The sequence below is a fragment of the Acanthopagrus latus genome, chromosome 20, assembly GCF_904848185.1.
Source record: "Acanthopagrus latus isolate v.2019 chromosome 20, fAcaLat1.1, whole genome shotgun sequence".
NCBI lineage: Eukaryota > Metazoa > Chordata > Actinopteri > Spariformes > Sparidae > Acanthopagrus > Acanthopagrus latus.
This window is the reverse complement of record NC_051058.1, coordinates 19,528,079-19,543,116: the sequence shown is the minus strand read 5'-3', so window position 1 is coordinate 19,543,116 and position 15,038 is coordinate 19,528,079. Positions and strand designations below refer to the sequence as shown.

The window sequence follows — 15,038 nt, the reverse complement described above, 5'->3', positions numbered from 1 at the left end:
TGCGTATCTGCTTGACATGTCTATATTTCAGTAGTATTTTGTGCTTGTAAGGTTATGCAGTATATTTCGTAAACGTTCAAGATTTATTCTCTGATATTTTTTGGGCTGCTCTTCGGCTCCAAACAGCGATTATCTTCACTATCAATTATTTGTCATCCTAAAAAAAAAAAGTAAAAAATGCCCATCATTGGTTCCTTCTTCCCAAATTGAAACATACAAATAGCTTATTTACTGTTAAAATAACTATTAAGAAGCTGAAATTAGTGAATTTTTGGGTATATTTGCATTAAATAATGCCTTAGAACAACTGTTTAATGAAAATGCTTTTTTTTTTCAATGAATTATGTATTTTTTTCTGTCCAGCACATCGTATTTATCTCATCTGAATGTGCATGCTTTGGGAAATTTGTGTATTTCTTTTAATTCTTCACATCAGCCTGCCTAAGATTTTTTCCTGGCAGATTTACACCACCCGAATTTTAATTAATGTAAATTAAAGTTAAACAAATAAAAAGCCTTACTAAAGATTGAAAGAATCTGATTTTTTAAACAAGAGGAACAGGAGAAACTGCAAAATATTGCGAGGTATCTACGGGGAAATACAGTTAACACTGGCCACTTTAAGAGATTAATGCATCTACTGTATTTATGAGCGTGTAGAAGAGGTGACCCCCCTCCAACAGCACAGGTAGGAATCAAAACCAGCAAGATATCATATGTTGTCTTTCTCCTGTGCTTAGTCCTTGAGCACGGGGGCTCTCGCAGTGCCTTTCGATACAAGAGGTATTGCATTGAATGCAGCATCAGGGGGCAGGACCTGACCCTCACGTGAACTCTGCTGATGAGGTGAAACAGAAGGCAGAGAGAGGCTCCCCGGCCCTGAGGGGGGCTGCAGGGAGGAATGCTGCTGACTCTACAGACGAAGCGAGCGAGACCGCAATCCTCTTCGATACTGTCCTTGATTAGGAAAAAGGATTCACTCGGTGCACCTTCACCCACCCGGCGCTCAATCTGCGCGCAGGCCGAGCTAAATTGATACATTTTTCCTCATTACAGCAGAAGGCCTCTGCTGTGCGTCCCTCCAGCGAGGCGGCCGTCAAAAGGGAGGAGAGAGACTGAGAGGCACTGAGGTTAAGGGCAGAATGTCTCCCCTGCCCTCCTCTCCTCCCCTTGATTTGATTAGGACTTCAGTCATCGATACATAAACCGTGTTTAGAACCTCCTAATGCATGTGTTTGAACCAAAGAAAACATGCAGTGCATTATATCAGGCTGCATCATGCCTGTATCGTTGTCTAATAATGTTTAATGGGAGCGGGAATTTATGCAGGAGTGATTAAGGATTTTTTTTTTTTTTTTTTTTTCCTGAATCAAGGACGTCAATCAGGTTAAAGAACAAATCTCTGTCTCTGAGATAAAAGCCTTACAACAGAATAAAAACTTTAATGTGATTTATATCACAGTTTTGGTTTTCTTAAATATCTGGAAATTCAGTTATATTGCAACTTTCAAGCGAGGCAGAAATATCTGGTGTTCCTCTCTTTTATTGTCTGAGTTAGTCTGTTACACTTGATGCAATTTGTGAATAAAAAAAATAAAACTGTGCTTTTACGCAGGAATAGATGTCAAGTCATTCTAGGCTCCGTTTTGCTCTTTTCCTACATCTCCGGCCGGCCACTCTAAAGACACTAAGGGGCTAAATTTACTATGTGACATCGGCTTCCCCCTGGGCAGCCATAAGCAGCGTATACAGCGACCCTGAATTTCCCTTTTCTAGATTTACTACCACTATTCAAATGCTTAACTGCAGATACAATGATCCTCTAATCGCTGGGGATGGTTTTCAGCTGCTTCACTGACACAGGCAAAAAAAAAAAAAGAAGAAAAAATGAAAACAGTTGTAAGAATATAAATACCAACAATGGAGGAGTTCAGGCCCACAGGAGAGCCTGCATATCTGTGATAAAAACGTGATATAACGGACTCAACAACTGAGCCTGGAGGGACAAACACTCAGAGAAAATCAACACACTCGCAGTCTGAATGTACAGTTATTGCAACTTTAAAATGCTCCTGTTATTTCGACTAAAATGTTTTAAATATAATTTTAGCAATGATGGTAAGTAAATATGATGACGAAAGCCGTGTTATTGCACTGTGCTTTCTGAGCAATATCTCATGCCTATTACCTTTATATATATAATTGCTCTTATGTTATAGTCACTGCTGTTAACATATTGCGCCAATAAACAATTATGTGAGGGCATAATTCTTTGACTCCAGTCATAAATCAACAGCAAGTCCAAAGGCAACAGGTGTTACATAAAACGGGAATTCTGTCGAGGAAAATAAGGCCAAACACTGACTGAAATCAGCGTGTTGCTTAAATCTGATACAGCTGGCCTCGCTTAAAATTAAGCATATATTTATCTAAATTATTTTCAGTGGACAAAATGTTGGATTTTTTTTTTTATTACTGGGATCTCATTAAATGCCAAAATGTTACTTTTTTTCCGAAATGTAATTTGCAAAATATCCAATAATTATTGTGATGACTTGATTATAATTTTAAGCAGCTTTACCTTCACACAGTCATTCAATAAATATGAACAATGCCAAATAATTATTTAATTTTGCCTTTTGAAAGACCATGTTGCAATTGTGCTTTTGCTTGTTCGACTTTTTTGCTCATGGAAATATTGATTATTTTGAAAAAGATTAAATCAAATAAACTGTCTAAGTGTTGTGCCAGTACACAACTTACTTACAAAAAAAAAGTATAACTATTTTATTTGAACTGTTAACATTTACAGGAATGTAAGATAATCATTTAATAACAACTGTAAAGAAAAAGGATTTTTCAATATTCAACTTTTTTTTAACTACGTGACTTTAGAAACATTTTCATTTCATCATTTTTAATTTGTTTAAAAATAAATACATAAATAAACCAGAAAAGAAATAAATAAAGCAATTTCACAGTGTTTCATTCAGGGGAAGCTGTAAATCCACCTCTATGACAGTAACTGCAGCAGAGGTCATTTCAAACTGCGTTTCATATACAAATGAACTCATAGAAAAATCTAATGCAATATAAAACGGCAAGGATGATGATTATTTAATGAATTTTCTTTGCACACAATCTTTATTTACGCCACCAGAGTCACAATTAAAATTACTTATTTTGTTGTTTATTTGAGCCTGGTATTCAAAAAACTCTTTTCACTTCTGCTGACATCAATGCCGTTTGGAATTTATATCTTAAGTTATCGTCTACATTTTATGTTTTGTGTAAATACAACTACAGACAGTTTTCTTATTGGACAATGTAGCCTTTCCTATAAATCATTTTCTTAATCGACTGGTTTCTGATTCCGTGTCCTTTAGATAAGCTAAGTCACAGCAGGGGCCACTATGAATCAACGGTAAAAAAAATTCCATTGTAGATAACAATCTTCAAACAGTATACAAGCCCACGGCAGCTCTGTCCCACTTGGCACACACACACGGTGCTGACTTCTTCAAGCCGTGCGGAGATCCCGGCGTAAAGAGGGATGCATCCCCAACATCCACGAATAACTCCACAAGGGCATGTTAATGACCTTAAAGTGCTACATTACAGCAACAATTAAACAGAGGGATCCCAGAGGCACTGGGAGCCGTCGTGTCACTGTCTGTGTACAGGCCAACACATCTCTCCCATCTCCATTTATTTCCCTAAGAAATCAGCGGGGCCACCTGGGCTTGGCATTGAAACTTCATTCATCTCCAGAAATGGATTCCAGTGGAGGGCAAAATCAAATTCTCATTTGCAAGGCAGGGGGAGAAAGAGAGGGAGTGAATGCAGGAGGTACCTGGGAACGCTAACCTCTGGGTGAACCCGCCGCATCTGATAGTTTTGCTATTTGTCTGTGACATTGACAGCTCTGGGGGAGATTAGGAGCCACCCTGCCCCAGCTTCCCACTTTGCATTCTGCCTATGTGCCTCTCTACAGATGGACTGCTGCACATTTACCTTCGTCTGTTTTCCCTGGGTTTCAACACGGCGCTACACCAGAGGCAGCGGAGGGATGTAATTATATGCAATGCAACAATAAAACAAAGCAAATGAGGGGAGAGCTGCATCAGAGGGCTTACAAACCAGGAGGATGCAAAAACTACACGGTGTGGCTTTTTGGTGGGGGCGAAGCCGGAGAGGAGAGTGATGGATGCCCTTCGGTTAAATACGTCCAAATCCCCCCTTCAAGCCGCTCTCTTCTTGCCAGGCAGTGTGAGTGAGTGTGTGAGAGAGAGTGTACAAGATTAATAGTGTAAACAGCCAGCGAGCGAGCGAGCGAGTGAGCGAGAGAGAGAGAGAGAGAGAGAGAGAGAGAGAGAGAGAGAGAGAGAGAGAGAGAGAGAGAGAGAGGCAGCCAGGAGAGAGAGAGAGAGAGAGAGTGAGAGAGAGAGAAAGAAAGAAAAGACTATCAGCATCTGCAGCAGCACAGTAGCCCTAGGGGAATAGTGTGAACTTTTGAACCCTGGTGGCAAGCAGTCGCAGCGATGCACAGAGCCTGCTCCTGCCTCGTAATGTGTGTGCGTGTGTGTGTTTCTAGAAAAGCACACAGGCAGAGAGGAGAGGAAAGGAGAGTGAAGGAGAATGAGGAAGAGTGGAGGTCATTAACATATCCCTCGCTTCCTCGCAAACTAGCAGCCGCTATCTAAATGTCACAAAATCCATACACCGACAAATGCAGTGAAGAATTAATCTCCTGGCAGATATTCTGACGGATAGATACAGTAGATGGCTATCAGAGAGTCCAAAGAAACTTTGTGACCGATGGGCGTTGTGTGACAGGAAGGCCAATCACTCACACAACTCTGGACCGAGTGCAGACAGGTCACAGGTTGGCCAAGCAAGAGGCCAAAGGTTGAAAGTTCAGTATGTGGGCAGACAGCATGACCAAACCTGCGAGGAGGTCATCTATGCAGACCCAAAATACTGTCCAGGGGCTGCAGAGACAAGCTGGGATAAAAGCTACAAAGGAGGTTGTTTAACTTCAATTTCTTTTGTGTGTGTATCTTTTTCTGAAAAACGTGGACCACCCGAGAAACTTAATTCAATTTTAGAGCTGGAACAATTAATCAATTTGGTGTTAACTACTAAATGAATTGCCAACTATTTTTCAGAGGAGAAAAGTCAAAATTCTCTGACTTCAGCTTCTTACATGTGAATATTTTTACTGGTTTCTTTACTCCCCTATGACAGTAAACTGAATATCTTTACCTTGTGGATAAAACAAGACATTTGAGAACGTCATCTTTGGGAAACACTGATCAACATTTTTACTTTTTTAGCATCTCATAGACCAAACAACTAATCGATTCATTAAAAATAATCTACTGAATAAATGAAATTTTGTTGCATCCCCGCAAGACAAGGGCCAGTTTAACTTTGCTTATTAACCTCCTAAAGGCGCATCAATCCATCAGCTGTCCATATTTTCCTATTTGACTTGCCAACAGACCCGAGCGTGCACCTCCAAAAAGCACTTCGCTTCATATAGCGTTTCCAAGCTTCAGCCAAAATGACAAAATTCAGATTTAATATTCTATTTACCTCCGCCGAGTGATAATGTTGTTACTGTGCGCTGGCTCCTCATATTCAAATGAGAAATAGGCAACAGCGAGACATAACTTCAAATTGGTTATCCTACTGCATTCTATTGCACGTAATTGGTTTGTGAAATTGGTCCAGCTCAGTAATCACTGACAGGAGTCACATTCCTGCATTCTGTAAATAGGCCTACACAACAGAACACACACGCTAAAACTAATAATTTATTTAACGTTTAAGATATTTTTCAAGCTGAAATGCAAAACATCCCCTAGCACCAGCTTCTATATTGTGAGGATATACAATAAAATAAATTGACTTTTGAAAACTAATATCTCTCAATATTTTTGGACTTTTAATAGACCAAATAATATATTAATTCCTGGACATATATCTCAGATTAGATGGATTAATAGATAAGTTGCCGACTGCTGAATTAATTCAGTAAGAAATAAAAGAATAAAAAATGATCTGATTCCAGCATCTTACATATATTTATGTAATAATTTCTTGTTACTTTCTTCCTCTATGACACTAAACTGAATATTATTGGGTTGTGGACAAAACAAGACATTTGAGGATGTCAACTTGGGGTTTGGAAAACACTGATGAACTTTTTTTTTTTTAACCATTTTCTGATATTCTATAGACCAAACAACTAAACAATTGATCCAGAAAACAATCGACAGATTTGTCAACAATGAAAATAATTTCTGGTTTCTGATTCCCTATCTTAAAGGAAATAATCTCCAAGACATATCATATAAAAATCAAGGATCAGATAACACATGCCAAATTATATACAGTAAATCATTGTGCTATATTTAGGATCTAATAAGATAAAAGGTTCCATAAATAAACAATCACAAAATGATATGAGGCAGAAAATAACATGCACATCTATGCCTGTGGATACAGTCTTTAGGGCCAACATCCACACCTGAGCAAACACAGACTATATGGCTCATCATAATGGCATCATTACGATCACAAAGAAGAAGATGGAGACGTATCAAAGGCGTCACCTCTCCTGCACGCCTCCTGAAACAAAGCTCTTCCTGCAGTGCTCTGTCATCGCTGCAGCTTCCCAACAAACATCCCCAAGCGCCCAGCAGTGCTCCCCCAATCCAAGAAAAACAAACAGGCCATTTCAACTTCGTAAACTTGACCTGCAAACAGCATGACAGGGCTAAAAGCCCCACATCTCCGCCTGTCTCCTGGGGTCTATTTGAGTGTGTGTGTGTGTGTGTGTGTGTGTGTGTGTGTGTGTGTGTGTGTGTGTGTGTGTGTGCATGCATGTGGGTGTGGAAAAGGAGATTCTACACACAAGAGAGAGAAATTCCACGCATGTGCTTGTTTATGTATGCAAAAAATTTACTGGAATGGCAGAGATTGTGTGATGGAGAAATATCCTGAAAATACGCGTGAGCCCCAAATAGCACAGAAAGAGCAAGAAAGGGGGCGATGTAGGGTGCTGAGGGGGGCAGACGAGGCTGGGGTGAGGCTGCAGGCGCGGTCAGGTCACCGGTGCGGTCGGCGGGTGAAACTCAGTTCACATTACCATGCAGACACCCAGGCTAACAATGGAGGCTCCATCTGTTCCTGTCAGCCATTACAAATCTGGTGTCACCCAGTCCGCTGAAGACAACAGGCCACCGCATCTAATCAAACGGCACAGGCTCCTCCTGCGTGTAAAAGCAGCCATCGACTTCACACTCACTCACTCTCTGGTTAGGGAACAGAGAGCAGCGAAGGCAGGCAGTCGATTACCACGGATAATACATTCTCCAAGTCACAAAGTCTCCATTGTGTACAGTAGGCGCAAATAAAATGATGAAATTAAGCTAAAAGAGGAAAAAACTCAATTTTCTATCTTCACGTTAAATGCTATTCACCACATCGCAAAATTGTAATTCATTTTTGCCACAAAGGTCAAAATAAAATTTAAATAAACCCAAATCGTCACCATGGAGGATTGCTCCTCTAAAAATGTCACTGATTTCATTAAGTGGTCACGCCATTATTTTCCACAAACACTCCCTCTTCCATTGAAACAGACCGCCCAGCAGAAACGCATGAGCCATTTCTTTCAACTGGCAGTGAACAGAGAATGAACTATGAACTCCACATGCCCTTTCAGTGAGGACACAGGCCATTCACTACGCTAACACCGCCGCCGTCTCACAGCAATAAAAACACACAGATTTTTCTTGCAGAATCAAATGTTATGATTATTGATCTGACAATAAAACGTCTGTTTTTTTAAAGTGTAGTTGAGGGACGTTAGCTGTTGATATTCAAAGCAGAAATGCAAATGAAAGAAAAAAAATATTCTGGTGGTGCCGCATAATTGGCAATTTCTCACATTTAACACCAACAATGGCGTTGAGCTCTAACAACTATCGCTTCCACAGTAACAGACGGCGTAGTTTGTAGTTGGGCGTGTTACCATTATAGCCGTAAGGGAAATTTTTAAGCGTTTTTATAGTTTGATTTTGTTTGTTTCCCCAAGGAAATCTCGCCTTGTTTATTCTGAAATGAACAATTCCAAAAAATGAATTATCATTGTCTTGTGGTCTTGTCTTCCCACCATCTGCCGTGATTTGTTCACTCTATTTTTCCAAAGTTGTAGAGAAAAACGGCAGTTACTCTTCTGTGGGCAGAGGACGGAGGAGTTCATTAAGCCGTTTCCAAATAAGGAGATCGTTTTTGACTAAATCCAGCTGGCATTAGAACGGTGACAACACATTCTTTCTTCTCAGTGGGAAATTCCACATGATTCCAGCTTTACAAGGCGCCGGGTTGAAGATGGGCACCTGAGGCAGCCGAGTCAATAATGCCCACCTGCGGCATGTCACGTCAAGGGCTATTAGCTGGCGCGTAGAGTCACAAATACAAAAAGTCTGAACGGGAGGGAGGGCAAGTCTGGAAAAGGAAGATAGAGAGAAAGATTGATAAAGGGAGAGAGGGATGGAACACACATGGCCCCTCAGGTACAGTGTTGTATTTCAAACCCGGTTGTGAAAGAATAGAGGGGCTTGGGGTCAATCAATCACTGCATTAGCCTGCAGCTACAGAGCCTCCTCTCTGTGTGGGCCGCCTTCATGCCTCCCCACAGTCCACAGCTCGAGGGAGGAGATCAGGAGAGGAGGATCCGCCACTGGAGGGAGCTCTAGGTCCCCAATCGGGCGTTTGTGAACCACCAGCCTCCTTCACTCCAGCAGCCTACCTGCCCACTGGCCAGGAGGGAGAGGAGGGAGGAGTCACTGATGTCACCGGAGCCAGGCAGCGAGGTAGGAGGCCAGCGAAGAGGAGGGGGAATTTCACATCTGTTTTTTCAAATTAAGACAGCAACAGACAATATAGTGTAAAAGGGTCCAACTGTGCTTCCTGTGTGAGGTGTAGGTGTGCCAGTGGGGCTGATGAGGGTGGTGTGTAAAAAAAAAAAAACTGCATTTGTTTGGTTCTCTCAGAGGAATACTGCATTGTCTCCTGTGACACCGACTCCTCCTTTTTACCTTTTTCCTTTGTCAGTGCAGAATTCCTTGCACGCTGTTGGCTTTCAGCAGAAACACATGTTCACACAGATAATATAGATGTGTAAGTTTCATTATCATGGCTCAAATTTCACTCCATTGTCCTTGTTCAAAAGAGATGGTATGAGCTTAAAGCTACATGCACCATATTACGATCATTTTGACTTTTATCATGGCTGCAATATGATTCTTGATTCATTGGAATGATCATTTTTCTGCCACAATTTTCATTTTTTCCTGGAAAATGTGACTTTTGTTGGGGTCTGTACCAAACAAACATGTTTTCTCACATCTGGGGAACGAGATGTCGGCCGGGCATTTCTGCAGCACTACAGCACTTCATTATAATGCTGCAGCTCAAATTTTACTGTTACCGTTCACTTGGCCAAATTCAATTTCTTTCCATTTTTTTTTAACTGATCTTGTGAAGGCCGTTGTGAGCTCAGGTCTCTGCACTGCGCAAATGCATAAAAACATATTCTCACACATGCACACATGCACAGGAAACCAGAATCAGGACTATAATGTTTAACTCACACTCAGGGGCTCCATCATCCTGGTTGTCAGACGCTAATGAGGCGTCGTCTGATTGGACAGAGCGACCCAGACTAGAACTGCGGTTGTCATCAGAACCTTCTTCTTCCCTGTAGTCCGCTGAGTGTGTGTATGTGTTCATGAAAGTGTGGATGTGTGGTACATAGAGAGAGATAAAGCAAATGTTAGTGAGCTGAAACAACTGTGTTGATACAGTAGAATGTGATACTTTGATGATAGAGATAGTTGAGGGTTGTTTGACTTACATGGAAAGGGGAATTCTTGAGGGTTTCTGTAAAGCCAAAATAAGCATGCATCAAAATCTTTTTCACTGAATTAAAAAGTTTTTTGTGCTTTCATTTTTCAGACAACACAGCTCCAGTATTGCCTGTAAAATTCAGTAATTGCTTCCTGCACAGGAGACCACAAAACCACAGGTTTTCTTAAACAGAGCATGCAGTGCAGCAGGCAACACCAGCAGAGTTGTTTCCGCAGTATACTAATCACATTTCATGCAAGAGTTTCAGTTCTTATGGGTGCCTGGAACGCATGATGAAAGATTAAATTATCCGAATCAAAATAGATTATACTGTGAGATCTTTAAAAACTTTTAATAATAACAAACAAAAGCAAGAATGAAGTCTTGAAGGTGACATCATTACACCAAATGAGCTTTTTCAAATGTAATTTTGCAAACTGTGTTTAAAGCAATTACAGCAACAATTAAGGTTCTTCTGTGGTATTAACAGCAAAAGTCAGATAATGGTGTCATGAAATTACATTTTGAAACTTGACTAGTAAAGTAGCTTCCTTTGTCTCTTACTTAACACTCAGTATGTTTACATGATGTTAGAAAAGTCAGACCATTGAGTTAATGCGAATGTAACCAAGTCAGTCCAACTGAAATCGTACTAAATCAAATCTCAGAGTAAGACTAACACACCCAAATAATGCGCTTGGAAGTTGATCTACTCTTTCATGTACACGCCATAGTCGGATGCAAAGTGCGTTGTTCTGCGCATGCACCACAGTTCCTGTGTTGGGCATTAACCCGGAAGTTGTCAAAGGCATACCAGGTAGCCGGGAAAATCAAAAGAAGAAGACGATGACGAAGGTATCAATACATTATTTATCATGTAATATACAGCGGTGAAAAATCCTCCATGGTTTCCCCCATTCGCTGTGCAGCCCGTTTGCTGTTTCTTTACTTGTCTGGTATGTTACGTAACAGGGCAACCCGCATGATGGTCCAGTAGCAACTAGCTGAAACGGTGCACATTGTCACCTACCGTGGTGGAGTCAGTACATAAATCAATTATCCCCTGGTGCCTGTATACCAAATGGTAACCCTAACCCTACTACCAATGGTAGTAGTCCAATTAAATGGCCTCGTGGAGCTATGGCCGTAGCTCGACTTAAGTGTGCATGGAAACATACTGACCAATTTGATGCTGCTTCTTGAGGTGAAACCCTACCTCATGTGTACGACCCTGAAGTTATTCAGTAAGACTGCCCTTGTCTCTGCGGCACTTTCACTGAGGACCTCATCTTGAAGGATCTCTAATACAAACAGCTCGCAGTCTGAGGAGAACAGAAATCACCGTAAGCTTGGCATTCATGACATATCATTCAAGGGGGAAAAAATTCTGAAGAATTCAAACACTTTGAATAATACTGATCCTGACACACAAACAATTCACATGATCAGCTTTACCAGTTCTGTTCCATCTGGGTTCCAGATGGACTTTTGTCCCGTGGCCATCCCGAAAAACCATTTAACTCGACCCAAAATAAATATTTTGTTTATTTATTTGGATATTATCATCCACAGATGTGCACAGTATTTTAATCAGCTTAAGTTCTTTGGTACATTTTACTTTTAACTTTAAGTAAGCAAATATTTTTACTTTAAACTAACTGTTGGTACGGAAAACTGCAGTTCACAGTTTAAAGCTTCTTTTTGTCCGGAGCAAATAAAATCTAGTAGTAAACAGTACTGCTGTGTCTAGCATTATTAGCTAAGTTAGCTCGATTAGCTCAGTTTGCCAAACATACAGTAGAACTCTGCTGCCCACCAGCTGATAACAGCTTACAGCTATCTAACTCTCCTCCTGTCAATTTCATAACAGATTTGTTGATCACAATGTAGCATCATCAGGCAAAGAATAGGGTGCATCAAAATTGTCATATTTTTCATAGGGTCTTGCTGAATTGGCACCGAGCAATAGTAACTATAGTGACAGTACAAGAAGACAATATCTAGTAATTGCCGCTTGATTCTGTTTGTCATTTGCATGGAAATCGTAAACAAACATACAAAAATCCCTTTGCTCATGGAGTTGGCCTGAGGAAAAATCTCTGTTCATCCCCAAAAATATTTCTATAATGCCTCGGACGCAGCTCAACCTGTTCTTCCCAAATGTGTGGTCAATAAACATCGTGACTTTCATTTCTAAAATCTTAAATAAAAGATTAAGCTACTGTGTGCTGTTTTATCTCTGATATCAAGTTGTGTTGTCACTTTTTACTCATACAGCAGGTGGACACAACAATACAAACACATGTGCGATATAAATGTCTCCCAACACAACAATCTTACAGTTTTAATCACAACTTGTTTCAGTGTACACAAAGTTGAAGAGTTAATCTCCACATCCTAAGATTAGATCCTAGTTTCTAACAAGTCTCAGGTAGGTGCTTCAGCTTTACAAACAGTATAGCTTTATGTTTTGGTGTACACTGACTTTACTGTACGTATTATTCAAATGGATACTCAAGTCTAACCGATGCTAATTAATCAAAATACAGTCTTTAAAATATTCCAGCTATGTCACTAGCTCCTTATTGCTTCTCCAGGGCCTAAAAGCATCAAACTACTCTTTGTGTGACTTGACCTGTGACAACAAAACAACAAAAGACATAAAAGGTAAAGTCCATCATTTTCAAAAGTTTGTAAAAAGAAAGTCATAATGATTACTATTTTCTTTCACCATGTTGTTGACAACTACAAGCTAGATCTTTAGTTACAGTAATATTACCCACTAAAGCCACACCAATACTTGTGGAACAGGTTGGAACACATCACTTATCTGATTTTTTTTTTATGTCCTCACTCCCATATTATACAAACAGGCTGACACATGCAAATGTTCTTCCGAAGACACTGTGTGGCACGCAAATGTGGTAAATGTCAAGGTGCCACCATGTTGGGAACAGTTAAGTTCATGACACAGGCTGAGACATATGATACTTTTCTGTTCCAGTTTTTACTTTTGCTTGTACAGCTAGAAGTAACAGTATGTGTCTGAACACTTACATAAAGAATAAAAACAAAGTAATTTTTTGAGGTGGCCACTCACAGTTTGTTCAGCTGTGTCGCTGAACAGAACTATGTGTTAACGACTAGTAGAACTGTATCAGTCCTACATTTTAAATGTTTTTTATTATGATAAGCGTGCCTGCTTTCCCTACTTTTCAATAGTTACACTTACTAGCAGGATTTAAAGAAAAAACTGTATAAACCAAGCATTATCAACAGTTAAAAATGAAGACATTACCATCCAAAAGCCTCCTAATGTCGTGCGGGATCGTCCCCATCCCTGGCTGTCACCCGTCCACCTCGAGACACTTTGATTCGCTGTCTTTTCAGACTTTTTCAGACCCTTCACGCTTTTTACTCCACGAGCCAACCTATATAAACACAGCCTCTGTCCTACTGTTGTAGCTTTATGACAGTAACAGCAGCCAGGCACACACACACACTCACAGACCAACTGGCACAGCATCTAACCACCTGTGTCCTCCTGTTCTGAAACCTAACTTCCGTGCATGCATCTAGATTTGCACATAGTAGGGTGGAGCAGGTGCAAAGATGACAACTTCCTCTGCACTCTGGTTTCTCAGTCGAGGCCAATGACACAGTTCGACTGTCACTGAGAAAACCCCTCTGTCTGACCTACAAAGACACGAATGCAAAGGTAGCCTGAGAAGAGGCTGTGATGCTTTACTCTGGCTACTTTAAGCAGCATTGGAGCTTTGCAAAAATTGCTTGTGATAAAGATGTGAAGAAATTTAAGAATATATGCAAATCTTACGTGGGTGCAGGTGTTTGTGGGCAACTTGAAACACTTGACAAACATTCATATAAAAAAATTTGACTAATGGTTGCTGCTGAAATTACATGTATCCCTGCCTCTCTTTTTATGCTTTTCATTGTGTCCATGGATGCTCATCTAATGATCAAATGGCAAAGATGTTGTTTGTAAAGCCTGCCAACCAAACACATCCCTGTGTCAACAATTTTAATTTCAATTTACGTTTACATGTGCTGTAAATACTGATAAACTCCCTCTAAAATCATACCTCAGACATTTCCAGGTTGGAAACTGTTCAAGCGTTCTTGAACAAGACACTGAATCCCTCCCAGCTCCTGACATGCTGCTCTGCTGCTGATCTGTTGCCGCCTGACATCCCTGCAAAGTGGGAAAGGCAAACAGACAATGTCCCCACAGGGATCAATACAGTACCACATTATAAAAAAGAAAGTACTTGTCAGCAAAATAGGATTCCCCTTTGGAATTTCTTCAATTGAAAAGGGCTATTCAAACCTTAAGATCGGGGCTACATGTGGGGGCAACTGAAAAGCAATGGGGTCAATCTATCACTCTGAAATCTAACACTGCAACCAGGAGCTGAGACGGGCAAGCAGCAGATAAGCAAACTGGACACTACTGTATTGGAGAATTACTCAGCATTACTTTTACATTAAGTGCAAGAGTCAACTGCCCTGTCTGCTTCCAATATGGGCATGTTCAAGGATCTATACCTCTAATTTAAAGAGATGTTTGGTTCAGTAACTTATGTTTGTTTTTAGCCCTACTGTCTGTGGCCAGTACTGTTAAGTCTAGCTGAATCTTCCACTATTACAATGGGAGGATTCAGACAGCGGTGTATACAGCATTTACCAGTTTTGTGCTGTTTTGAATAAATTAGCCAAAGTATTTATTTTTTTTCCCACAACCACAAATATCCCTGCTGGGAAAAAAAACAGCATAGACCAGCACCAAAACAGCAGGGATAGCCTATGTTACACACTAAAAGTCATTAAAAAGTGGTTAAAACAATATTTAACAAACAGTCATTATCAGATGATATTTTGCCTAGCTAATATAAAGCTAACATTTTTAGCTTTTGAAAATGCCTAGCTTACATGCAGTTAGTTCTTTAGTTGAGTGTAAAGGGTATTCACACTTGAGTTCACACTTCACCCACTTTTGATTCGTTAGTCCTGCTTCATTGATCATCACAGTAACTTCCTGACACCATCATACAGGTTGCTGTTAGTGGTGGTGACCGTGGCGACTGTACACTGCG

General features: G+C 40.4%; 1 protein-coding gene across 7 annotated transcripts in view; it reads right to left on the bottom strand.

The window, feature by feature from the left end:
• Window positions 1–15,038, bottom strand: part of skap1 (src kinase associated phosphoprotein 1) — a 39,057-nt gene that overhangs the window by 23,545 nt on the left and 474 nt on the right. For 2 of the 7 annotated variants that reach the window (XM_037080959.1, XM_037080957.1), the window contains exons 2-6: window positions 14,028–14,137; window positions 13,223–13,620; window positions 11,141–11,246; window positions 9,932–9,957; window positions 9,669–9,785 (exon numbers count right to left, since the gene is read on the bottom strand). In XM_037080959.1, coding sequence (XP_036936854.1) covers window positions 9,669–9,785; window positions 9,932–9,957; window positions 11,141–11,246; window positions 13,223–13,262 — 289 coding nt within the window. In that variant the 5' untranslated portion in view covers window positions 13,263–13,620; window positions 14,028–14,137. Of the gene's footprint in view, window positions 1–9,668; window positions 9,786–9,931; window positions 9,958–11,140; window positions 11,247–13,222; window positions 13,621–14,027; window positions 14,138–14,936; window positions 14,981–15,038 lie in introns of those variants that run through there. The other 5 variants (XM_037080962.1, XM_037080960.1, XM_037080958.1 and 2 more) reach the window with 4 other exon arrangements.